This window comes from Protopterus annectens, chromosome 2.part0 (genome assembly GCF_019279795.1).
Source record: "Protopterus annectens isolate FY-2018-M chromosome 2.part0, PAN1.0, whole genome shotgun sequence".
In the NCBI taxonomy this organism is placed as follows: domain Eukaryota; kingdom Metazoa; phylum Chordata; order Ceratodontiformes; family Protopteridae; genus Protopterus; species Protopterus annectens.
Genome location: NC_056728.1, coordinates 971,051,841 through 971,078,201, shown reverse-complemented (window position 1 = coordinate 971,078,201; position 26,361 = coordinate 971,051,841). Strand labels below are relative to the sequence as shown.

Below are 26,361 nucleotides of genomic sequence, written 5' to 3'. Positions count from 1 at the left end.
CATAACTCTACTGGAGATGTGGCTGAGCAAATCAGAGTAGAGTCATCAGCATATTGGATACAGCTGACTTTTGGGATGACAGTATAAAGGTCGTTAATGAAGATGGAGAACAGCAAGGGCCCTAGTATAGAGCCTTGTGGTACTCCGAGGGTGTTAGGTAGAAGGTTAGAGAGTTTGTTCTGCCAGAGGACAGCCTGCTGTCAACCATTCAGGTAGGATTGAAACCATTGGAGGGCTTCAGTATCTAGACAATGTTTGCAGGGTGTGGATTAAAAGTTGGTGATCAACCATATCGAATGCCTTGGAAAGATCCAAAAAGAGGGCTGAGGATATATAATTATTGTTGCGATTATGGTTTATGGTGTTAGTAAAGGCTAGGAGGGCTGAAGTAGTGCTGTGATGAGGACGGAAGCCATGCTGAGTGTCTGCCATAAGGCGATTTTGGATTAGGTGGTGCATGAATTGTCTATGAATACATTTTTCCATAATCTTTGCAAGTGGAGAGAGTATAGCTATTGGCCTATAATTGGAGAATTCAGTAGAGCTGCCTCCTTTGTGAAGTGGGATTACATAGGATATTTTCCAGATGGTGGGAATTTTAGCTTCTACTATGGTTCGATTGATTAGTATTGAGACGGGTAAGCAATAGCATCAGCTGATTTTTGTAGGTACTCGGCAGGGAGTTGATCAGCAGAAAGTGTAGTGGGTTTTAATTTTTTGATCAAGGTACGGATAAGTGAAGTGGCGACTGGTTGGAAGCTGAATGCAAGTAGGTTTCTAGGGGTGCTGCTTTCAGGACCAGGGGAGCTAGGAGGTAGTTGGCTAGCTAGGGCTTGAATTGTCTCAGTAAAGAATTGGTTAAAACTATTAGAAACATCTTCAGGGGTTTTATCAATAGTAGCAGCAGGGATTGGGGTTGAAGTTTGTCCAGGATGTAGTAGATTATTTAAACCTGCCCAAAACTTCTGGGGGGTTATTTTGATTTACTGTCTGTAAATTACAGTAGTATTGTTTTTTGTCTTGTAAAATAGATTTTTTGGATTAGTTCCTGGATTGCCTGTATTTAATGTGATCTTGAGGGTCTTTAGAAGAATGCCATAAAGCCCATGCTTTGTTTCTAAGGGTAATTTTGAGTTTAGACTCTATAGAAAGCCATGGTGCAGTTTTTGCCTTGGTTCTCTTTGAACGAACAGGTGCATGCAAATCAAGCATCTCAAGGAATTTGTTGTTAAAGTATGCTACTGTTTCCTCTAAGGGGAGGTGTTTTAGAATAGACCAATTACACGAGTTTAGTTCTTGTTGGAATTTGGCAGGGTCAAAGTTTTTATTGTTTCTAACCTTTCTGAGTAAGGGTTGTTGGGAATTAATGGTTTTGTGCTTAATTACATATGTAAGAAGGTGATCGCTTAGGCCATTAAGGAGGGTACCAGAGGTGTACAGTTGGGGGTGACTGTTTATGAGTACCCAGTCAAGTATACTTTCTTTTTGGTTGGGTTTACCTATCCTGGTAGGGGTGGATATGATTTGTGTAAATGCATGCAGGTTAATATGGGTGGTTGGGGATTCTAAGGAACTGGTGCCCCAGACTATGTTAAAGTCTCCAAGTAGTAGGGTTTCTTGGGAGTAGTGACATGATAACCAGTGCAGGATATCTTCAAATGCAGATATATTGTTACCTGGGGGGGAATGTACATACAGATGATATTAATGCATTTATTTTTATTAAGTTGCAATTTGGTGGCAAGAATCTCAGAGTTATTAATCTGAGGAGGTTGTATTACATCTATGGTGACATTCAACTCCGATTTATAGAGTACAGCTACCCCACCACCCTTCCTCGAAGCACGATCCAGCCTGTGTATGTTGTACCCAGGTGGTAACACTTCATTGTCTTTAGTGTTAGGTTTTAACCAGGTTTCAGATAAACAGAGAATCTCAGGGGAGTGGACATCCAGAAGTGCATGCAATTCATGTACCTTGTTATTAATGCTTCTAATATTGAGATGACAGACTAGGAGAGAGTTAGTTGGCCTATTAATTGTAGGTTTGTAGCTTAGATTACAAGTAGAGGGGGTATGTGTATCTGAAGTGTGTGGGCCAGGGTTGGGGTGAATATCACCACCAAGTATTAGGTTGAGTCTATACTTGGTGATGAACTTCAGGAATTTGTTTATTAGTTTGTGGTAGTGTTTGGATCTAGAGCTAATGTGCTTGGGGTTGAGATGTTGATAGACTGAACAAGATGATGGATAGGATCTGGTACTGTAAGTATGGTTGAAGGTGGAAGGATTTACAGCTGGGGTGATAGTATGGCCTTTTGGGACCTGAAATCCCGTAAGAAACTGGTTTTCATACAAGGTAAGGAGGTATGGTGTGAACAAGAGGGGTGTGAACAAGAGGGGTAGTAAAGAGGAGTATATCATTATATGTGATTCAGCTAGTGAGTGAAGGAACTGTTTTACCTGGTGATGCAACACCAGAAGATAGAGTGGTGAGGTAAAGGTACTGGAAGGGGGGATGGGAGAATGCCAGATGAAAGCTAATAGGTGCTATTAAATGTAGGTAGTAGAATAGGGGTGGGTGGAATTATCCCAGATGAATGCAGATAGGATCTAGAAAGTGGGGGAGTGGCTATAGTACTATAAATTTAGAGGTACTGGGGGCGGGAGGAAATTGGGGGCAGGGAGGGGAGCGAAGAGAGCCCGAGCATAGCGAGGTGAACGTAGCGGGGCTATTGCAGTTTACAAGGTTTCCTAAGGTGTCCTAAAGCTATAAGGTAAGTATTACAGCTCTAATGTAAGAGTCAATTTACTGCAGTTACAGAGGAAGGAGGCAACCACTCAAGTAGAAACAAAGAGCCCTATGGCTGACCAATATGGTGACCTGCTTAATTACAAAGCACTGTAAGTGAAAGCTTAACAAATGCTTTTTGTGTAACCTACTCTGTTTAAATGTTGAAAAAAACTGATTGCAGTCCTGTAGACACCGTTTTGTAGGCAACTGTAGAGTTCAGTCTGTTTAAATGTTGAAAAAAACTGATTGCAGTCCTGTAGACACCGTTTTGTAGGCAACTGTAGAGTTCAGACAAAGTCACACCAGGTCAGCCAAGAGGGCAAGAGAGAGGGAAATCCTAAGCACCTAGATTTGAAAAGATAGGTGTGGCCATGTGCTCCCGATGTGGAGCTAGTTTAGCTAACCTGGTCATGGCGTACTGGGAGAGGGAGTTTGTCATGGCCAACCCTAACATCCAGGAAAAATTTTTATTTTACACACGTTTCCTGGACGATACTTTATTATTCTAAAGGGAGACACTGAAGTAGCCCAGGAGTTAGTTGAATTCTTTAACTCAAAGACTAGGTTTCTTAAATTTACTTTGTGCTTTGCTGAAGACAGAATATCCTATCTTGACGTACACTTGATTAAAGACTGTATCAACAAGTGTTACTTGACTAAAATATTCCGTAATGAAACTTATTCTAACACCTTCCTTCAGTTCTCCAGTTGCCATCCTTTTTCACAGAGAAAATCTGTGGTTAAGGGGCAACTAGTTAGGGCTGTGCGAATGGTCACTACAGACACAGACTTTAGGGATGTGTGTAACTTCATGAAGGATTTGTTTTAAAAAGAGGGTACCCTTTGAACTTGATTCTGGATTTGGTGGATGAAATTCAGTCAGAAAGAGAAAGGAGAATTTATTTACCCATACTTAATCAGAATACAGTACACCAGACAAATACAAGTCGGGTTGTAGAAGGCATAAGTCTTTATAGTTTTATTCCAACATTTGGCTTGGATGCTAAAACAGTGACAGCTATAGTTCAGAAAAATTGGAATTTGTTTATGAACAACGTAGCATTGAGGTACAAACTCCAGGGTTGCCCCACTATAGTTTATAAACGGGGACCCAATCTAAAACAGTTACTGGAGAGGAAATCGAGGAAGGTAGGAAGTTTGTTAGGTATGTCTAAGTGTAACATGTATTGGTATTGTAAAAACATGAAGACAGGACACACCTTTGAGGTGAGGGGTAGGAGGTAAAAAATAGGGGGTAAATTCAACTGTCAGAGTAAACAGGTGGTCTATCTAGCAAGGTGTTCCCACTGTCCGGTCTTCTATATTGAAAAGACTGACAGAAAATTGCAAGAACAAGTGTATGAACACGTATACGCTATAGGGAGACGTAAAGGAGAGAACGCCCTTGCGAGACACATAATGGAACACCCATCTCATAGTTTTACCTTTCGAGTTATAGATCAAGACCCTATGGATAATGTTGGGGGGGGGGGGCCCTGAGTCTTTGATTCTGGAATGTTGTGAAATAATTCGGCAACTAAGGCTAGATGCTTGTCACTACCCAGGCATCAATGAATTGAGTTCCATCATGTGTATTTTGAGACTGAAAAGTTTGAGTAGATAAATAGTAATAATTTTCAAACATACAGTTTCTTTTACACAATGATGTGAGAGGATGATGTCACTTCATTAAAGTTTATCATAAATTAATATAATTCATTATATTAATTACAGATATTTATTATTTTTTATAGTAGAGTTTTTCATATAAAACGTTAGGACTATGTAATATTGTTTAAACATATACATACACATGACTTGTATGGGTTTACCAATTTTTAATGTGTCATTTGATTTTTTTTGATTTTTTAGTTTTTAATTTGTGATAAATTTTGCTATGTCCACAAAGCAATGGGTTAAGTAAATTAGGCACATTGCTTTGTTTTATTCATTTACTTATTAATGTTATTGATACTTAAATGTTTTTAAAGTAGGATATATTTATTGAGTGGTTTGCTGTTGCTATCTGGCACTATGAAATTGTAACAAAAAGAATGTACCACTTTAAAAGTTTGTAAATCTGGGGAGGGGCTTGCGAGTGTTCCACTATGCAGGTAACCTTTCAGTGCTTGTCTGGCAATCATGTGAATAAGTGGAGGGAAATTTAAACCCCTGTTTTCTGTGTAGGCTTTTTTCTGAGGAAGTTGATTTATTCAGTTCAGTGAAAAGGTTTTTTATGTGCTTAAATTCTATGTTATAGTATATTAAATGCACTTTGGATTTATTTGACTTGTGTATGGTGTTGGTGTACTACTGGGATTCCATGTGTGTGAGTTTACGGAAGTTTATCGTTCTTTCTTGAGTTTGTGTAATGTAATGAAAAGTTCTGACACAAATTGAAGAAAAAAATGGAGATAGAATGTACATGATGCATGAATTGAAAATGAATGGCAGAAACAACTTTTCAGAGGAAGTAATAAAAGTGAAATGCTAAGGATTTGCAAGAATGCGTGGGGGACAAGCAAAGTTTTGTGATGGGTTGGTTAAGGAGGTCTGTAGTTTATCAAGTAGATAAGGTAATGGGCAGTTTCTATACATAATCTGTCAGATATTTTTTTTCTTTTACAGGTAAAGTGTGATCATTTCTTTCTTTCTTTTTTTTTTTTGTGTTACGAGTATACCTTCCAGTCTGAAGTAGGAAACTTCATTTGATAATCAACCTGTGGGTATCGGATCCGACCTGGATCCGAGCCAGCAGCTTTCCAAGCTAGAGATCTGAGCTCCAAGCTCCTCCCCTTACCTATAATGCCCTGCCACCTCCTTCCAGGGTTTGCCGTGGCTTTGTCAAGCACAGGTTTCTCGAGCTCCTAGCTTTAGGCGATCTGTGAGTAGGAAAAGTTTCTTAAAATCTTCTTAGTTTTTGTGTGCGTGAACAGTTAACTCCCTAGTTTAAACCTCTTTACCATTCCTCTTAGTTTAAAGTCTAGTGCTCCCCCTTTTTTCCCCCTTAGGTGTTTGTGTGAGGCGCGTGTGTGTTTCCTTTTGGGATTATGGCCGAGGCTTCTAAGGCCATTTTTTCTAAGTGCACTGAGTGTGGTTATAAGCTTTCCCCAGCGGATGGCCACACTCAGTGTGTGCTCTGCCTGGGGGTACCGCATTTGTGTTCGGGCTGCCAAATTTGTGCAGCTTTTAACCCCTGGGCCCTGAAGGAAAGGAGGAATAAGCTAATTCTGGCATGTCTTCTACCCTCGGAGTTGGCTTCCTCCTCCTCTCCCTCAGTGGCTACATCCGCGGCTGCGGCTGTTCAGCCTGTTGTTCCCTCTCCCCTGGCTGGGACTCAACCTCCCATTTCTTCTCAGGGAGAGAGGGACTCTAGGAAGGAGTAAAAGGAGAGGAGAGAGAGAGAAAGGGAAAAGGAGAGAGAGAGAGGGAGAAAGAAAGGCATCGGAGCCACAAGCGGCAGGCCTTCCTCCCCTTGGCTCCATTCTTTATGCTTCTCACCAGAGCCGGAGGAGGAGGCCCGACCATCTTTGAGGTCGTCGCGGCGGCTCTCTCGGCCAGCTTTGGCGGCCTCTTCTAGGTCGACCCGCAGTCTCTCTGACGCTGATATGGACTTGATGATGCGTCGTTTCCTCCAAACCCAGATACAGATGGGAGTGTTGCTGCCTCCCCCCCCTCCAGAGGGGAGTTCAACCCCACTTTTTGCCCCAATAGCTCCTTCTCTGATCCATTATCAGGTTTCGGAGCCATCGGATCCAAGGAGTCCCGGAGCTGGGTGTCAGCGTCGACGGTTATAGTTACCTCGACGCCAGCCATGCCCTCGAGTTTGTCGGATCCTTTTTTCGGATCTGAGCTCTCGGAGCTGTGAGCCATGCGTCAGATCTGGGGGGACCAGTGTGTCTTCAGCTCCATTTCAGTCGGAGCACACTTCCCTCTTGGGTTGGAGCGCTTCGGCTCCGACTCCGATCCCAGAGCCGGGTCTGAGGGTGTTAACCACGGAGCCCAGATAGATTGCTTCACCCTCGGCTTTCGACGTGGTGGAGAGGGTTCTCTTGAGAGGTTCGAGACCACCTACTTTTTCTTCGGATCCAGCCCCCACTCCCTTGCAGCTGGGCTTGTCTTCCATCATCCAGTCCCAGGAACAGCCTGCGTTGACGCCCCAGCCCGTTCCACTGACAGAACATGGCCCTGTTAGTGAGCCCTCCTTGGACAGTCCCACTGAGGAGGTCCCTCATAAATGGAAGTGTAAGAGGAGGCACTTGGACTCCCCTGAGTTGGTCACGGAGGACACCGATTTGGAAGAAGGGGAAGGTTCCCCCAGATCACCCCCTGATGACGTCTCCTTTGGAGACATTATGGAAATGCTTCGCCTGAAAGGGGGGTGGTCAGCCCAAAAGCCTTCCGCGGATGAGTCTGTGTTTCTGGAGGCGTTCGCAGGCCCGTCTGTCTCTTGGGTGTCCCCTCCGGCCGACCCCCTGGTTGACGTCATCACTACCAGGGCATGGAAGGAACCGGACACTGTAGAGCCGATCTCCAGGAGGCCAGACAGGATTCTCAGTCCCCCCGTGGATAGGATGGCTTGGAGCAAGGGTTCCCCTGTAGATGCCATGGTGGTGGCGGCAGCCACCAAGAGGGAACTCGCTGAAGATAGTTTCTCGATCCATCCTCCTGATAAGGAGTCTCGGACTATGGAACGTATCGGGAAGCGGATGTTTGTTAAGCTACCTTTTCTATAAGGACGCTGAATTACTTGGCCCATGTAATTAGAATTCAGCAGGATCTGGTGAAAGAATATGCTGAGTCTCCCCCTGAGTCCATGTCGGCCGAGGACAAACGGACTTTCTCTGCTCGCATGACCTCTCTCAAATCTGTTTCGAACACGCCTATGCAGCTACTTTCCCATGCCACGGAAGGAGCCGCTAGAGCCAGCGGGTCCGGTATAGTCTTAAGGCATCACACCTGTCTCCGCTTTGTGACTTTGCAGAACCTTTCAAGGCTTCCTTCGCAAATGCACCCTTCGATTCTACTCTGTTTGGGAAGACCGTCTGCGACACAATGGTTCAGAGCGAGAAATATGGGAACACGATGTCTGCCATCGGAGTCCACTTCTTGCCTCCTCAAAGGTCCTTTTCCAGGAACCAGAGAGGACAAAAGAAAATGTGGTTCCGGAAGTCTCAGCAGTCCTGTTACGCTCTGGACCCTTCGACCTTCTGAGGCAGAGGAGGACAAGGTGGACCCCGGCCCAGAGGCAGAGGGGGGGGCCGAAAAATTTTGGGTCATGGGAACCCTTTTCTGATCGAACCACGCAGCAGCCCTGAGGGGTTGCCCGACTGCTCCTCTCTGGAGGCAGTCAGGGGGCGTTTCTAGAAGCACTTGTCCCAATGGGAGTCCATAACATCAGATCGCTGGGTGCTTCAAATAATATCCAGAGGTTACTCTATCCCATTCATAAGTCTGCTTCCTCAGTCGAGACGCCTCCCCGATGTACCCATCCAGTCAGATGGAGGCTGCAGCTTTAGAAGTAAAAAAGCTGCTAGAAAAAAGAGCCATCGAGCACGTCCCCCGAGGATAATCCGGATTAGGCAATTACTCCAGGTTATTTTTGATGCCAAAGAAGACGGGGGACTTAAGGCCGATCCTCGACCTTTCAGCAATGAACCTCTTCATTGCCACGGGAAAATTCCGGATGGTCATGCTTCAATCCATTCTTCCCCTGCTGCAGGAGAAGGACTGGATGTGCTCCATAGACCTCAAGGATGCGTACATTCTCATGGGCAGGTGTTCCAGGAGGTTTCTCTGCTTCTGGCTAGGGGCCAGTCATTACCAGTTCAGGGTCCTACCCTTCGGTCTCACCACAGCCCCCAGGGTGTTCACCAAGGTCATGGCAGTTGTAGCGGCTCACCTGAGGCTTCAGGGAATACAGGTTTTTCCTTACCTAGACGACTGGCTCCTGACCGCCCCCACCAGGCATCTACTCTGCTTAGCCAGGGATTGTTTCCTACTTCTAGCGTCCCATTTGGGGATCACCATAAACTTGAAGTCAGCCCTCCATCCAGTTCAAGTCTTGGAGTTCATAGGGGCCAGGATAGACACGCTTCAGACCAAGGCTTTCTTGATGTCAGACAGACTTTGCAGTTTGACCTTGCACGTTTTTGCCCTTCTCCAGTCAACTGTCCCATCAGCGGAGTTAGTCCTGAGAGCTCTAGGGCCCATGGCAGCGGCAATCAACCTTGCGCCCTTAGCCCGCTTGCACATGAGGATTCTCCAGTGGACATTACAGGTTCAGTGGTCCATCCTTCACCATCCTTTGGACTGGCCGATTCCTCTCAGCAGAGTGTGCAGAATTTCTCTCTTGTGGTGGCTCCACTCCCGAGAGCTTCAGGAAGGGCGACCGTTTGTTATGCAGCAACCCCAAGCCACAGTGACCACAGACACTTCTCGCCTTGGGTGGGGGGGGAATTACACAGGTGGAACTGTTCAAGGTACGTGGACTCAGGCAGAGACCATTCTGCATATCAATGTTCTGGAGATGAGAGCAGTGCTTCTAATGTTGCAAGCCCTTCATGCCTTTCTCCCTCCAGGGACTATTGCGATTCAATCAGACAACATGTCGGTGGTCTGGTACATCAACAAACAGGGAGGGACCAGGTCTTACCCTCTTTGTCGAGAGGCCATGAGAGTTTGGGATTGGGCGATATCCACCAACCGTTTTCTGTTAGCAATGCACAATCCGGGTTGGTCCAACATCCTAGTGGACAAACTGAGTCGAACTATCCTCTCACCTTACGCGTGGTCTCTGAATCCCTTAATAGCGAAACAGATCTTCCACTAGTGGGATCAGCCTTGCTGTGATCTCTTCATGTCACCTTCCAGTGCGAAGTGCAGCGAGTTTTTCGCTCTAATTTCCTCTCCGGGGGAAAACCCCAGAGACGCTCTAGTTCATGCTTGGCCACCCGGTCTTCTGTATACTTATCCTCCTCTTCCATTGATAACAAAATTCTTACAGAAAGCTCGTCGGTTGGGGAACAAGATTATCCTCATATCCCCATTCTGGCCTCGTCAAACCTGGTTCCCGTGCCTGCGGTCTCATCTTATAGCTCCTCTCTGGATCTTGGATCCCATCCCAGATCTAATATCTCATCCTTCAGGATTGAAACCCCCGAACCTGGTCGATCTCAAGCTCTCAGCGTGGTTGATCCAGTTCCATTAGTTGCTAGGACTCCCGGTATCTCGCCTGCATTTAGATCTATCCTGGTAGCAGTGCATAAGCCGTCTACCAGGAAGGTTTACAATAGTAAATGGAAGCAGTTTTCTATTTGGGTGTCTCTTAGGAAATTGGACCCTTTCACTGCTCCCATCCCAGCAGTGCTTGATTTTCTATCGCATATTTTTCAGCAAGGGGCCAGTTCTTCTACTGTGAAGGTTCAAATGATTGCCATCTCGCATTTTCACATTGGAGATAATGTCAGTTCAAGGGCGCCCGCAGGCAGGTGCAAGGGGGTGCACTTGCACCCCCCTGGAACTGGATAGCCGTCGGGAAATTTATTTTCTTTAAAAAAAAAAAAAAAAACTGTTTTCGACGACTTTGTCTGTATCAGTGGTGTAGCTGGGAGGAGGGGCATAGGCGGGCAGCACTTTTGGGGCTGTCACATTTAATTTAGTTTAATTTAAAAAAAAGTTTTTTTTTTTAAGGGCCTTCGTCTGTAAGAACGGCATGTACCATCAGTGTTCTTCCGGTCCGGTCGTCGCCCGCGCAATTTTAAATACAGCAGAGGCTGGCGGCTTTATTGTCAACGAGTGTTCAGTTCGTTCATGGGAAGTTGTGTGTGTATGTGCGCGAGTACAAGACATGAGGATGAAGTCTGAAGTGATCCAAAGAAGGCACTGCAAGCTTTATTTTTTAAGGGATCCCGAATGAAGATGAGCCCTGCGATTAAAAAACATGGTTAGATTTTTTTTTTACTTCTTCAGAAAACACTACTGGAAGTGGGAAGGTATGAGTAAGTTGGACAGAAATAGGGACAATGTTTGAAAATGTTTATTTTTATTTGCGTGGTTTTTAGCTGTAGTATATTTTCTGCTTAGATCAGTCAAAATTTTCTACAAATTGAATACTTACATAATTTAAGTTTTTGGTATCCTTTCCTTTATAGTTTAAAGTGCCTTTTTGATTATGTGATTCTGACAGGAATGTATTATATGTATTGTAATGTATTATATGTATATGTAATGTATTATATGACATGTATGCCATTGAGGGAGAGGTAGGGAAGATATTAGGTCTGCTCAGTGTGTTTAATTAATGGGGATACTTTTATTCCTTTTATTTGTAAGCTTTGCCCCAAGGATCACCTATGACATTCCAGGTGATCCATACTTATTGTACACCAAGATAATTCTATTTCTCTTTTTGTGGTGTTGGAGATGAGTAGTTTCCCATTAATACAGTTACTGGTTGATTATCTTAGCTAACGTTACCCATGTGTATATAACTTTGATTCTGCTGTGATACACAAGTTGGCTGAAGTTGGGACATAAGTTACACACTTGTTCTCCATTGTGGATAAAAATATGCTAGCTTATGGATTTCATTTTAGCCAGCAATTCATCATTACTATATTTTAACTCTATTTAACAGTAATGTGTGAACTGATCATATATAAGAATCTAATTGACTTATACCTTTCCTGAGTTTCTAACTTGTTTTGAAGTTAAGTGAAGAGCAGTAAAGTGGCGTGGGGTAATGTTTATTTTTTAAAGTGCAATTTGATGGGTTATTTTTCTCTTGCTGCCTGTACACAAAGGGGTTTAATTGACCATTACTTTCTATTTGCCCTAATTAGGTACAAGGCAGGACAGAGGTATAACAGTTGGAACATTTTTATAACAGCTTCCATAGTATAATGTATCAAATCACACGCTCTAAAACCATCTATTTCTATGAGCAGTGAGGCAGCATGACAGTTTTTTTTTAAACCTAAGCATTTATTTTATTTCATTTTGTTGATTGGATAGATATCATTAAGCCTAAGGCATTTGAGAATAATAATAATGAAAAATACAGTGCTGCATTTTCTGGAATTCTGATGAATATTGTAGTGCATTTTAATATTTGATGATAATGAATTCAGTGCTGGACTTGCTTGGCTTGGCATATCACTTGGTTGTCTGCTTTCCCTCCCCTTATTTTGAAAGTTAATTTCATACAATTTCTTTGTAACATACAAAAAATATGTAAGAGAATACTTTTTAAAAAGTGTATTTTTGATGTGATGCAACCTCATTCGAACAATTTTGAGAGCATTTTGTAAATGGAACTTTTTTCTGGGCTTAGTGGGTATTCATTCTTCCTGTTAAATTAGTATTCAGATTTCTTTAATATTTAAAGCTAATAACTAGAAAAGTTTATGCAAACCATCATTTCAAGGTAGGAGGATAATTACAGAAGCTGACAGTGGGTGGATACTTGTCTGTCTGTCCACCACATGGAATGGGAATGGGGAATGGGCAGGAGAATCCATGGAGCAGTACAATGAGACAGACCCCATTTCGAACTGTGTCAGCCTTCAGCAAAATCATTGCTATTAGGCCCTGAGACTAAAGAGTTCAAGGCTAGGCAGTGCAATTAGCAGTAGTCATAGAGACAAAATTAGATAATTATAAAGAAGCCACTACAACATGTAATTTACAGCTGTTACCAATTTGTTCTAACAGGCCACAAGGATGGAGGAAATGATCCCCATCCATGTGATGCAGAGCCCATCCCTAACCCTATTTAAGTCTAACCTTGACCAATGAACAGGAAATGGAGAAACTTAGTAACTAGCATACCCCTCCTAATAAACACCCATGTTATATAGGGGCACAACTGGGCTGGATTGCACAGCTAGGCTTATAAAGACCCTGGTGGTCATTAGCCTAGTATATGACTATGAGCCTATGAAGTAAGATGTCAGAGCCCAGAAGGGCACTGGTGCAGGTTCTTATAAACAGGAAGAATAGCTGAAACACATACAGTAGGTAGGGCAGTAGCGATCCCTGATGTATATCTTGGGAACAGATTATCTACCTCCAAGTCACTATCGTCTCCATTTCTCTGACTACAAGGTGGCCATCTTAAATTCATCCTTGTCCACCTGATCAAATTTGTGATTTGTATGCCTCTGCCCTCGTCAAATCTGATTTCTTTCAGAACCAAAATAACATTTCAAGAGAACTGAACAAGCCGAAAGGACCTTTATTCAGCCGTGTGTGTGTGTCTTTGTAAGTAAGAGGGATGTGGGAGTGTGTGTAGGGGAGGGTTCATTCCTCACAATTATCCAGATTTTTGCCTCATATTTTCATTTATTTGTTTCTCATAAAATTGTGTTTTACTGGCAAATCATTGTGGACTGAAGTCAGAAAATAATACCAGACATTTGAGCTTTAGACTTCATATCCTTCAGAAAATGTATACTAATGCAAAACTTGTTGTTCTGTCCACTTTCCAAGGAAGTAGGGGGTTGTATGTGTCATACCTCTCAACTGTACAGATTTTCACAGAATGTCCAGATTTTAGCCTTATATTTTTGGTCTGTTCCTCATAAAAATGTTGTTTTTGTTTTTTGACAAATCACTGAGTTGAACTAAGGATTAAAGTCATTAAATAATGACATGCATTTCAGTTTCAGACTTCATATCATTTAGAAAATGCATTCGAACACAAATCCTGTTTTTCTAGCAATTTTCTAAATGTGTCCGTAGTTTTGGGCCTTTGTCTCCAACATCACAACTGGCTTTGTCCAGATTTCTTGTGTTAAGACATTGAGAGGTATGGTGGGTATGTGTGCCTGTATGTATGCATTATGCATGTGGTCTCAGGCTTCCTCCCCTGCTAGCATCAAGGTGAGTCTAGTGAGTTAGCTTCCAGATATTTCTGTTAGTGGTCCTAGACTTTCTTCAACAGGTTCCTTTCAGGTCCCATTTTCGCGCGCGGAATTTGAATTTCAGATGGGCGCCAGCAGAGATGTTGTGTTGTGTCCAGAAAGAGGGTATTGCCATTAGAATCAGAGCAAGCAAGCCATTTCAGGAGCAGAGAAAGATTCCACAAAGGTAGGAGCAATGAGTTTTCCAGCTGTGGCACTTAGAGACCTTCCTTCATAGCTTCTCGCCACAGAGAGGTAAGCGATGTTATCTGCTTTAACATTGTTAATTGGCCTAGGCAAGCCACTTCCCTTTTCCTTGTGCCGGCAGTAGTTTGAACACTGAAATGTGGACACTAGCTTAAAGTCTTCTTAAGAAGGCTGGGTAGGCTCAAGTTTTTACCTTGGTCAAAGCTAACACCAGAAGGATAGAGTGTATTTCTGTACAATGCAGATTAATTAACTGCCAAAGTAAATTTCCTCAGTGATGTAGCTTTTGTGTATAGATTCTACTAGTTCAAAGTCCTGTATGCTTAGAAGTTTGCGTGCTTTATAGTTGCTTTCCTCAGAGCCACTTTTTGAATTGTCGATCATAGGTTGTTAGTCTCCCTGGTGACAGCAATGACATTGAAAAATACTTATTTTTTAAAATGATAAAAAAAGCAATCGACTTTGTGAAAGTTGCACATATCCTTTCCAGATTGATCAGTCACACCAGAAACGTGAATTTCTTGAGATGTAGACTAAAGTCTTTTAAGTTTAAAATAACTTCATTGCAACTTTTTTAAGGGCTAACATTATATGAATTTAGGAATGTAGTTTACTTTGTGATTAAATTTGTGCTGAGTAATTGGAACATTGATTTGCTATGATTTTTTTCCATCCTGCCATGATGTAATTATTACTTGTCTGGCTGTTTAAAAACATGTGTCTCTGTGTTATATTAATTACTACAGTGTAGGATAGTGTAGTTATGCATACTGTAGTGGCCATTAAAATATAATGTAGTTATGAGTACTGTAATGGCCTTTGCTATGCAATGTAGTTATAAGTGCAGCCATATAGAACTATTATAGTGAATATGAAAGAGTATCCAATGTTTCAGGAAAACTAATACTGTAAAAGGAGATCTGTAAACCCGTTAGTATGGCAACAGAGTACAGAATCTGTGAAGCCATTGTATAAAAAGAAGCATTGCATTGAGGTGTGGTAGTACGGGTTAATGAAATGGGTTTGCAATGAGACTAGCAAAATAAGATCTTTAAAACTGAGAAGTCTTAGTATGTCTGAAAGATGTAGATGATCGTGTGCTAGAGAAAGGCTTTTAGCTCTTGTGCATCTTATAGAGAAGCAGATAATACAGTGGAAGATGCACTCTCACTGGACTGGTTTCTTGAATTTTTACTCTGCTGAAAGTCTGTTGAAATTCATGACACAAAGTAGTTGTACACATGGGGGACACTAAAGATCAGCGCTCAGCTATCCCTGTGAAGTAGCGTCTTTTGCTGCAGTACAGTTCTAGAGGGGAATGCTAATCTGAGTATGGTTCTTGAGAGATCCTGTTCTTTGGCACAGTTCTGGATGAAACTCATAGCATCTAGAAATTCTTAGACATTTCCTTTGCACAGTCTTGAAGATATACTACACTGAAGACTGAATGGGAATATGATGCATTAGCTAAGTCTGAGGTCTTAAAGTTGTGTACTGAGATGATAAGGTGAGATGTTAATTACTTACTTTGGTGGAAGGAAATAAATATAGAAACCATAACAGGATAAAACTGAGTGCAAACAAAACTAGTGAGGATGCAATATAAAATTAAAGGCAAAAAACTTTGTTCTTCATTGTCAGTGTTACATCTTTAATGTATTTGAGTGTGTTTTTTTGTAGAAAGAGAAATATGAAATCTATATGTAGATGTTTTGTCATTCTTAATAGTTAGAAGTACGTGTTAATTGAGTGTTGTACTTTGCTATGTCCATGGAGTTTAAAACAAAAAAGATAACAATGGTTGCATGATGAGCAGACTGTATCTTTAGCCATTCAATGTTTTGTGGTTTTCTGTTTAACTGCTTGGTAGGAGTATCCTTTATGTGATATATTTAATTTTTTTACCTCTGATTCTTTAACTATTTGTTGGAAGAAAGGGACAGATTGAAGTGCTAGAGTGTTTCTGCTTATAAAGGGCCTAGCTAGTTATAACTTGGTACAGATTGTAGGTATGACACTCCGTACCTTATGCCAAAGTGATGTTTAACTTGAGCCATGACCGCAAGTGTTTGCGAGCTCAAGTAGTTATAGATGTTTAGCAGTGTCACATGCAAAACTGGTGCTGTAGGTCAGAATAAAAGGTTAGTTCAGTGCACTTTATTTTATATTAAATTCTATATTGTGATTCCTTCATACAATTTGACTTACATTTCCTAGTTGTTAAAAGTCTGTGAATTCTGCTATTGATTTATATATTTTGATTTATAATTCTTTACTTTTAATTGTTTTGTCACTGAAAATGCATCCTTTAAATGTGTATCATTGATTGATTTACTGAAGTATTACATATCTTGTCCAATGTACTAAATGCTTTGTGTATATTAAGGTACAGTACATTATAACTTTGGAGACTTGTGTTCCTCATGTAAGAAAACGGGTTTGCTTACTACTGTTGGCAATAAATTTGGACTTGCTGAGGATGGTTTTACTTGTGCAGTTGGCACAACTTGGCAAACTCTTACGTATTTTAATTACTAGGCTGATGATAAATCATGTTTAGCAAAGTGCAAGTAGCACACATTAAGGAAAGGAAGTACCCTCTACTAGTATAGCTCACTTGACCTGTATCAAACTTGATGTTACAGATGACACACTTGTAATTCAGGATTCTCAGCAGATTGAGGATTCAAAGGGCAACTAGAAGAGAATTGTATCCTTACAAGCAAGTGATGTAGGTGGTAAAAATGGTGAGGTTGATAAGACTAACTGTAATGAAGATTATGCTTTTATAGAATTGGAATATCAAACAGTACTGAATAATAGGTGAAAAATTAGTTGGGTAAGAAATGATTTATTAGTAACTGGAGATTAAATTATTGAAGGAACTAATACCCACATTTACAGAGTGCTTAAAGAACATTGAATAGTGTTATGACAGCAAAAATATAGGATGTGAGAGTAAGGCATTAGGAATGAGTTTCATGGGAAGAGAAATTTACTGTTGCTCGTACTAAGTGCAATTAACTGTTTTGTTTAGCTAATGGTAGTCACTGTTTGCGCTGTAGAATTTGAAAGCAGTGTTAGTACCATAATTGCCTTTGGTGCAGAAGGCTGTGGATGCTACTCCCACACCAAGCAGATGAAGTGCTAGTATTGCATGCCCTTTCAGTTGCTGAGTATTTGATGCGTTTTATGGGGGAAATAGGAGTTCTTCACTATGTGTGCCCTCCTTTGTATGAGATGCCTATGAACGTGTTGGTTTGTCAGTCATTCCCTATTGCAATATTAAGAGCTTACCATTTTTAATATAACATAGGCAATTTATTTTTCAAGGGCAGTAGGCAGTGAATTTGTAGATGAAACACTGAATATAAAGTTATTTTCTAGCAACAACCTCTTCACTGGTTTCAGATCTCTTTAATGTGGAATTATTCAGATGAGTTTTACTTCTGCAAAGATTCTGCATATTGATTGATATTGGTGGATTGTATGACAGAAGTTTGAGTAGAGTGGCCCTTTATTTTTGAAATGTTCTGAATTGGGCAGGTTGTCATTATTGGTTCATATGATTTGTTTCATTGCTTAAAGGAAAAATGTTCAGAACTATAAATTTAAAACACACTCTAGCAAGTGGTGCTGTATTATACAAGGGATATAATTCAATTATTATTAATTAATACAGTCAGCAAGGTGAATCAAATAATTTTTGCATGGTTCTAGAAATGTGTGCAAGGAGTCTATGATTTGAAAACAGCCCAAAGGTAAACTTACCCTGCCACTGGCCAGATGCATTTTCTTTGAATGCGGGTTTCAATGCTGTTTCGGTGAGTGTGGGTTTCAAAGATAGAGAAGTTTTAATGCTAAGTCTCTTTTCATTGTAAGACTATTGCTTTGTTTAGGTTTAGTAAATGTCTATCAGTGTTTGTGCTATAAAATTTGAAATAAAAGTTGTAAATGAAATCCAAATTTCTGTAATCATTGTAGAAGTAAAGCATAAAACAGTATGCACACTGGGAGATTTGAACAGTGTCTATGACAAATGGGGAAAAATAGCCAAGTATTGGGACACTGGAATGGCTGCGTGGGCAGGGGTGGGGGTGGGGCCAAGTGGGCGTGGCAGCAGAAGGGGGTGGGCAGTGTGGGCGGGGCGTGGGTTTGCACCCCCCTGCAAAAAATCCTGCGGGCTCCCTTGTGTCAGTCCCCTCGCTTCCACCAAGATTTGTAAAGCCTTTCTGAAAGGTACGTTTCTCTTGAGACCCCCTGTTAGGAACCCCGTCCCTCCTTGGGATCTAGCTCTAACTGGACCTCCTTTTGAACCTGCAGCCTGTGTCGATTTGAAATTCTTGTTCTGGAAATCTGCCTTTTTGGTAGCCATTACCTCAGCTAAAAGTGTGTCGGAGCTTCAAGCTCTCTCTATTAGGGCCCCGTATCTAGTTTTCCATAAGGACAGGGTCTCTCTCACGACTAACCCATCTTTGCTACCTAAAGTAGCCTCCGAGATGAACATCAATCAGTCCCATTAATCTCCCAGTTTTCTTCCCTAACTATCAAAAAAAGGGGAGTACAAACTTCATTTGTTAGATGTTCATAGGCTGTTACGGTTTTATTTACACAGAACAGCGGCCTTCCTCAAGTCTGATCAGCTATTTGTTTCTTTTGCTAAACCCTTCTTGCGTAAGCCTGTGTCGAAGTTGACTCTGGCCAGATGGATTTCGAATTGCATTTTGTTTATATATAAACTATCTGGCCTGCCAGAACCTACTGGGGTTTGCGCTCACTCTACCCGTTCCATGGCTACATCAGCTGCATTTTGGTCGAGAATTCCCTTGGATGACATTTGTTCTGCGGCTACTTGGGCATCCTCTTATACCTTTATCTCTCACTGTAAATTGGATTTAGTATCTAGAGGAAGGGTGGCTTTTGGCTCTGCAGTGCTCCGGAATATCCTTTCTTGAGGACCTCCCAAGTTTTTTGGTAGCTGGGGACTCTGTCCCACAGGTTGATGATCAAATGAAGTTTCCTACTTCAGATAAAGAAGTTATGTACTCACTATAACGTTCCATCTGAGTAGGTAACTTCATTTTTCAGCAACTGACCCTCTCTCCTTCCCCCTAACCTGGTTCTTTGATTTCCTGATTACTAGGATGGTTTATCCAGGTCATTTGTTTATCCTTAGGTTAGGATTCTCCAGGTTGTTGTTTTCTCATGGTGAGATTATATAGATGGGCAAACGCGATCTGGGGATTGGAAGGAGGTGGCAGGGCATTATGGGTAAGGGGAGGAGCTTGGAGCTTGGATCTCTAGCTTGGAAAGCTGCCGGCTCAGATCCAGGTCGGATCCGATACCCACAGGCTGCTGACAAATGAAGTTACCTACTCAGATGGAACGTTATGGTGAGTACATAACTTCTTTTTTCTTTACCTTGGGCCCTAATAGTATTTAACCTTACTGAAGTTTTGATTCTGCACCACAGCATTGAAGCAGCAGTTTGTTTTATAACAATACAGTGTGAAAATTGTTAATTTTTGTTCCGAGGAAATTTTATAAATCCTCAGTCGTATATTTAAGAATGTTAAGTACCTGCCATTTATTCTTCTTAGTAAAAGGAAGTCTGTTACAAGTTGATACATTTCCAATGTGTGGGAAGTGATTGTTTGTTTTTTACCAGTATTGTTATTCATGGTTATTAAATCCATTAGGCAAAAGAGCTTGTTTTGGGAGGTACTTCGGCATCTCTGCCTTGTTAAAAAATTTCATCAGAGATTTTAACATACACCAATGCAAAAAATACACCCAAGAGGCAGCAACTGGGAACTAAATCCAAATTTAATGGTGCTTCTGGTACCTCAGCAAATAGCCTTCAAGGAATAACACAAGCTACCAACCTTCCCCATTTTATAACAAAACTGTTCCAGTAAGATACACCCTTTTAATTATTCAATTAACATTCCTTAAATAAACATACCACCATAAAAAACTTCAAATGTAATACAAATATAAAAACATATATATGTGTATATTTTTTACTATAAATATGAATAACATTAAACATCCTAATTGACTTCCAGGATTAAGAATATTTCAGGAAGTAACATTAATGGAAAGTTTTTTCATTCCCTGGGGAGGTTTTCATGCACTTCCTGTGGGGTGATTTATATTATAGGCTGTGGATATACTCCTGTGAGATGGTACATAGGACAAACTAAACTTATGGTTAAGATGAGGATCCCTGAACATTTGGGCCATATTAGAAATAAAAATTTAGATAGTCCAGTTGCAGAACATTTTATTAGTGCACATGGGGGGATCTGATGCTAGTCTTTTCTTTAGTGTTTTGGCTACACCACTTCTTGCTAGAGGTGGTGATTTCTTAGCCAGTCTGTTAAGAATGGAAAGTAGATTTATTTTGAATTAAAATACTTTGAAACCTAAAGGTATGAATTTAGAAGTCAATCTGAATGTTTAATGTTATTCAAATTTATAGTAAAAATATACATATATATATATATATATATATATATATATATATATATATATATATATATATATTTGTATTACATTTGAAGTTTATTTATGGGGCTATGTTTATTTAAGGAATGTTAATTGAATAATTAAAAGGGTGTATCTTATTGGAGCAGTTTTGTTATAAAATGGGGAAGGTTGGTGGCTTGGGTTATTCCTTGAAGGGTATTTGCCAAGTTACCAGAAGCACCATTAAATTTGGATTTTGTTCCCAGTTGCTGCCTGTTAAGTGTATTTTGCTACTTAGAAAATTAAACCTAGTGTACAGGGTGAAGAGCGTCTTGTTGTCAGGTCATATTCTCAACCCTCTGTGCTGTATTGTCAGATTAGAACATGATGTTTAATATCTTGCTGCTTTAGGACAATAGTATACATCTCAGATATCCTGAAAATCATGCAGTGTCCTACATAAATGGAATATTCTGTTCTGCATGACTGTATTAGCCCACATTTTTAATTCCTAGTACTGATAACTTAAGTAGCTGCATTGTAATCAGTTTTGCCTGCATTCTGTCAGTATGCAGGGCATACACAGTGCCCTGAATGCATAGCACTAAGTGCCATAGAAAACTGGATGCAAAAGCTCACTATAGTGCAAAGTGTTCAGGCTTTGAGTATCCACTTGGCTTCACTTTTAATGCCAGGTGTTTTCTTCATTCTCTCTTTATATGAATGAATAAGTCACTTACACAGACAGTTGTCCTAGGTCATCCTTGAAAGTTGGGCCTAGTGGGTTTATCTGATTAAAAATAAATAAAAGTTCTGTTCTCATTGTGTTCATTTCAGCATGATCGTTCTCACTTGTTTGTTTTGCATACTTTCAGGAATGGATATTTCACTCTCCGTGTCAGTGATCAACAGTTTCTCTCTCAGCCTGAAAGGATTGACATCCAAGCAGTTTCACTGAAGGTAATAAAACAGAATTTAACTTTGATAGCAGACTCTGGCAGTGTGTACCATCTGCTGTAAATGGGACTGTACAGAGTCAGAGTCGCACAGTACGCATTAAAATTAACAATAATTTCCATGCATCTTTTGCCCTGCCCCTTGTTCCATACCTGCTGGCAGTAAAACTTTTTTTATTACTGCTTGTTCCATCTGTTAAGGAACAAAAAAATGGATTTGGATGCCAGTGTACCACAGCAGTCACTTCAGAGACATGAGTTTTGTGTTACATGCTGCCCCCCAAAACATATGTATTCTCCTCAATGTGGATGTTACATATTCAGGAACATTCATGTTACCTTCTTGTCCTAAGCATCTCAAGGAGTCCCTTTGGTATTACTTGCTTGTGTTGCAGCTTAAAACACTAATCACTCTTTCCTTTTCTTCCCTTATTGTAATGAGTTCATAGGTGTGTACAAGGCTAACAACCCCTGGGGCCTTTGTAATCCTAGCCATGCATTCCAAGTCTCTAACAAGTTCTATTACCCTTGCTAGTGTAAGCAGTGTCCTGAAAAATGAACCATTTACAGGCTGCCTGTGTCCAGTAGATACATAGATGACAAACCAGGGCTGAATTTTTCATACTGCATCCAGTTGTGAATTGGTCTGTTTGACACTAGAGTTAACTTTGTATGAAACAGTTTTGTCATGTTTAAAATATTTATGTATAACAGCAGTACCACTGCATGTTATTGCAGAGATGGCTTCTTTTTAGTGATTTGACACGCCTGCATAGTCCGATGAGCTGTAGTTAACTGCTATCAGCAGTCAGTGAAATGTGTTTGTAGTTATTTATGTATGGTAGCTTAGGAGAATCTACATACATTGTAGTTGCATCATGCTGAATTTGCACATTGCATAGTTGAATCATATTCTCTACATGTGGTACCTTATTGTAAAAGAATCATAGTTTACACACAAGTTTGTGATCATACTTCTTAAATTGAATAGTGCTTAGTGTACACTGTGTCTGCAGTCGTGTTTTGAACCAAATCCTTTACCATTCTTTGTCAGCTGAAGCCAAAGGTTAAGCAAGCAAGTCAGTACTTGATTTTTACTGAATTACAGGTGGATGTTAGAACCTTGCAGGTTATGCAGCACATACTAGTAGCAAGTGACATGCCATTTGGCCAACTAATAGGTATTATATGGAGGCATGTTAATAGCCAAATAGTACTTTAAAAGTTTTCCTGTCACTTTTTCTTCCTCATATGTCTGGGAAAAACATTGCTACTTACTGAAGGGTCATTTTTTTCCTCTGAAGACAGTCAGAGTCACCTTTGTTGTTTCCATGTACTATTTTATAACTAAATATCTTGAGCAAACTTGCCAATCCACTTCTTCAGTGCATTTTATCAAGTATTTGCAAATTAAAAGCACATTTTTTAAGCTGTATACTACATTTAAACATTGTTCAGCATGTAGCTAATTATGTCAATTAAGAGATTTAGTCATTTGGGTGCAGTTGTATTGGATACATATCTGTTAACTTTTATTTTATCATATAACCAACCTTTAAATGAACTAAACAAAAACAAGCTTAATACACTTAACTGTAACATTAAAACTTATGTCATGTAGCACAAAAGGCAAACTAAAGAATGTCCCAATTTAATTTTGCCTTCAACTTTGAATACTTGTAACCAAGTAGTTTACTTAAGTGTCAGAAATAAAGTATAAATGATAGCTGTGGTGCTTCTTTTATGGTAGCTTGCTAAGCACTGCAGAGAACATCCTTCTCACTTTGTGGGAAGGTAATAAAACTAGTCCTTTAACTTATTTTCACTACTTGCCAGTGAATATTACCTTGCATACTGGCTAGGTGGATGTTTCCAAGGAAAACAGCTAGAAAGGAGGTGCAGAAGATTAACAGTATAGGAAGTACAAACTTGAGAAACAGCAAAAAAACACAGAGCAGCTGAATGGGATAATATGGCCAAAAGTAGTATTGAGGGAAAAAATAGACCGAATACAGAACGGAATCTTCAATGTCAGCAAGTATCTGGAAGAGTACATAAAAACCACAAGGAAAATACTTGACATAGTGGAAAATATATTAGATAAGCAATCTGATGAAAAAGGTAGGAATAATAACTTTTTAACATAATGACACTTTCTGTATTATCTTTAAATATTAATGGTTTCACAGATGTACAAAAACAGAGAGTAGTGAACTAAATTAAAAATGTAGAGTGCAAATAGTTGTGCTGCTGGAGAAATGAATGTATAAATTTGATAAAGAAAAGTTTCCAAGATGGTTATTCAGCTGAATACCTGGGGCAAAGGAAAAGAAGAGTACTTATACCAATTGCAAGAGAAGCTACAATAATGATAGAAGGATAAAGATAATGGTAGATTTGTAGTACTAAGGGGTACTGGCAAGGGAGGAGGATTACACTGCTATGCATTTATATTCCACCTAAAAATTTTACAGTGGAGCTTAAGGAAATTCTGAGAGAAATCAGCATCTAGCAGGGAATATTACTTATAGTTGGGGACTGGAATTTGATTTGCTGCATTGAAGATGTGTCTGGGGGCCTAGAATGGAAAATATAACAAAGGAGGGTAAATCTTTGAAGAAATTTATGAAGATATTTGGCATGGAAGATGTGAATTCAGTAACAGGAGTTCATAGAGTGAATTTTCATATTTTTTGCTTAGATACAAAAACTGGGCTAGGCTAGACAGAGCTTGCATTTCACAGGATCATGTGCATTTAATTGGACGTTTTGATACACCTCCAATAACTGTTTCAGATCACATGCAAATAAATAAATAAAAACGCAGAGTAGTGAAACAAAAATGAGACACTGGCACTTTCACACTTAACTTTTGAAAAGAGAGTAATTTAAGGAATGGGTAGTCGAAATTACTTGGGAGTAATTAAAGAAGATAAAAAAGTCTTGTGAAAATACAGCTAGGGAATGGGATAAAATTTAAGTAGAGTTTAAAAATACGGTGGAAATAGAGAGGGGGATTAAAAAGTAATAAGAATTCTTTAGAGTGACTGACAAATGTTAAAGTGTTGCAAAATGTGGAATCTCACAGACCAAGAGGAGGTGCAATTGCAGAGTGCTAAACTGAAATTAAGGGATATGCTAAAGTTTAGAAGGACTGCCGTTGGCAACTTTTTTTTTTTTTTTTTTTTTTAATGGTAACTCCAGACTCCGGTAACAGAAAGTAGAAAGGGTTGTCTCCAAGCTTAGGGAGCCTGTAACAAGGAAGATAAGAGATGCTATAGAGGTCGTAGAAGTATTTCGGAAATTTTATGAAAATCTTTCTAAAGCAGAGAAATATGGAAATCATGAAAAGGTACAAATTGAAGCATTTATGGAAGAATTAAATATACCAAGGTTAGAGGTAGATGAGACTCTGTTACTAACACTTAGAATAGAGGAGATGAGATAAAAAATGGTGATGCGTAACCAATTCTCATGAAAGTCTCCAGGAATTGATGGTATTCTGTGGAAGTTTAGAGGCTGGAGGGGAAAAAAATGATAAAGGTCTGGAATGTTTTGTTTAACAGCATTTTAAGTGGAGGAGAAGTGCCAGTATCCTGGAAGAAAGTGGTGGTGGCTATAATATCTAAAGAGGGTAAAGACCCATTAGATCCAGCTTCATACAGATTCATTCTAATCCTGAACCATGGTTATAAAGTGTTTGTCTGTAGTGGCTATGATAAAAAACATGGCAAAGGGGATGCCAAAATTGATAAGATAAGGATAGTTGTGGTTTTGTGGAGGGGAGGCAAGCATTTGATAACATTAACCGAACATTGATGATCCACCGGGAAGCAGAATGTAAGAAAATATCACTTTTTTGTTGGGTGTTGAAGGAGAGAAAACATTTGACAGAGTATGATGGGATATTATGAGCAGGGCAATGGAAGCATTTGCATTTCCTGATAAAGTTGATTAGAAGGATTTATGAGGGATTGGAGGCAAAAATTAAAGTGGGTAGGTTCCTGTCAGATATTATCTATTTGAGCAGAGAAACCAGACAGGGGTGTCCTCTTTCCCTTTATTATTTGCATTATATTTAGAACCATTGGCAACGAAAATAAAAGACTCAGAAATTCAAGGATATAATTGGTAGGGTAGTCAAGAAAAGCTGGTTCTGTTTGTGGATATTATTTTATACCTAATAAAACCAGAAAAGGGCATTTCAGTGTTGTGGAATATTTTGAGGCAGTTTTGTATCTTTTCAGGATATGAAATTAATGACAGCTTGAAACAAAGCCAATAGCTGTAAATTACGTACTCACACACAAATTGGTTCAGCATTATCCATATTTATGGGGACATGATAAAATGAAGAACTTAGGAGTGTGGATTAAGGATTCTGGTGTGGCAGCTAAGGATATGTGGGAAGAGACTAAAACGAAAATACAAAAGCTGAGAAATTGGAAGCTGTGTTATATTGATATGGATAGCAAAATATGAGCAGCAGTTAAGATGTTATTAGTACCTTTAGTTTTTATACACAGGTCAGGCATGTTTTTATCAATCAGAGGAGAAGTTGTGGATAGCAATCATTAAAGAGTTGAGAGATTTTATATGGAAGGGGAAGACTGCAACTGTCGAGTGAGTAAGCTGATTCTTGCAATAGAACAAGACGGTTTGGGATTACCACATTTGAAGGGGTATTTCACACTACACAGTTAAGGCTCCTATTCATAGCACAAGTAGAAACCTATAATTCAAAGTGGAAAAGAGATGATGAAACCGGGGAAAAGCTGAAAGAAACAAGGAGAGGCTGGGATTTTGGATGCAGATGCTTAAGGAGAATAACAATAACCGTACAGAATATTATATTCATAAAGTAGCAGAAAGTATTCTAAGAACTAAGCCATTGCAGGAATCGAAAAAGGAGATTCTGCAAATAAGGATGACTGTAATTAGGGATACAGGCAATATGCAAGAGGGGGCTGGAATTTATTCGAGAAAAGTGGCAAAAGACCCAAGGTATTGGGAGCAAATAATTAGAGAGG

At 40.1% G+C, this 26,361-nt stretch overlaps 1 protein-coding gene across 1 annotated transcript in view; it reads left to right on the top strand.

Moving 5' to 3' along the window:
* The window catches only part of LOC122792799 (extracellular matrix organizing protein FRAS1-like), a 4,352,848-nt gene that overhangs the window by 1,714,480 nt on the left and 2,612,007 nt on the right, over positions 1-26,361 (top strand). The window contains exon 28 of the mRNA XM_044060368.1: positions 21,251-21,335. Within this exon, the coding sequence (XP_043916303.1) occupies positions 21,251-21,335 (85 nt within the window). The remainder of the gene's footprint in view (positions 1-21,250; positions 21,336-26,361) is intronic.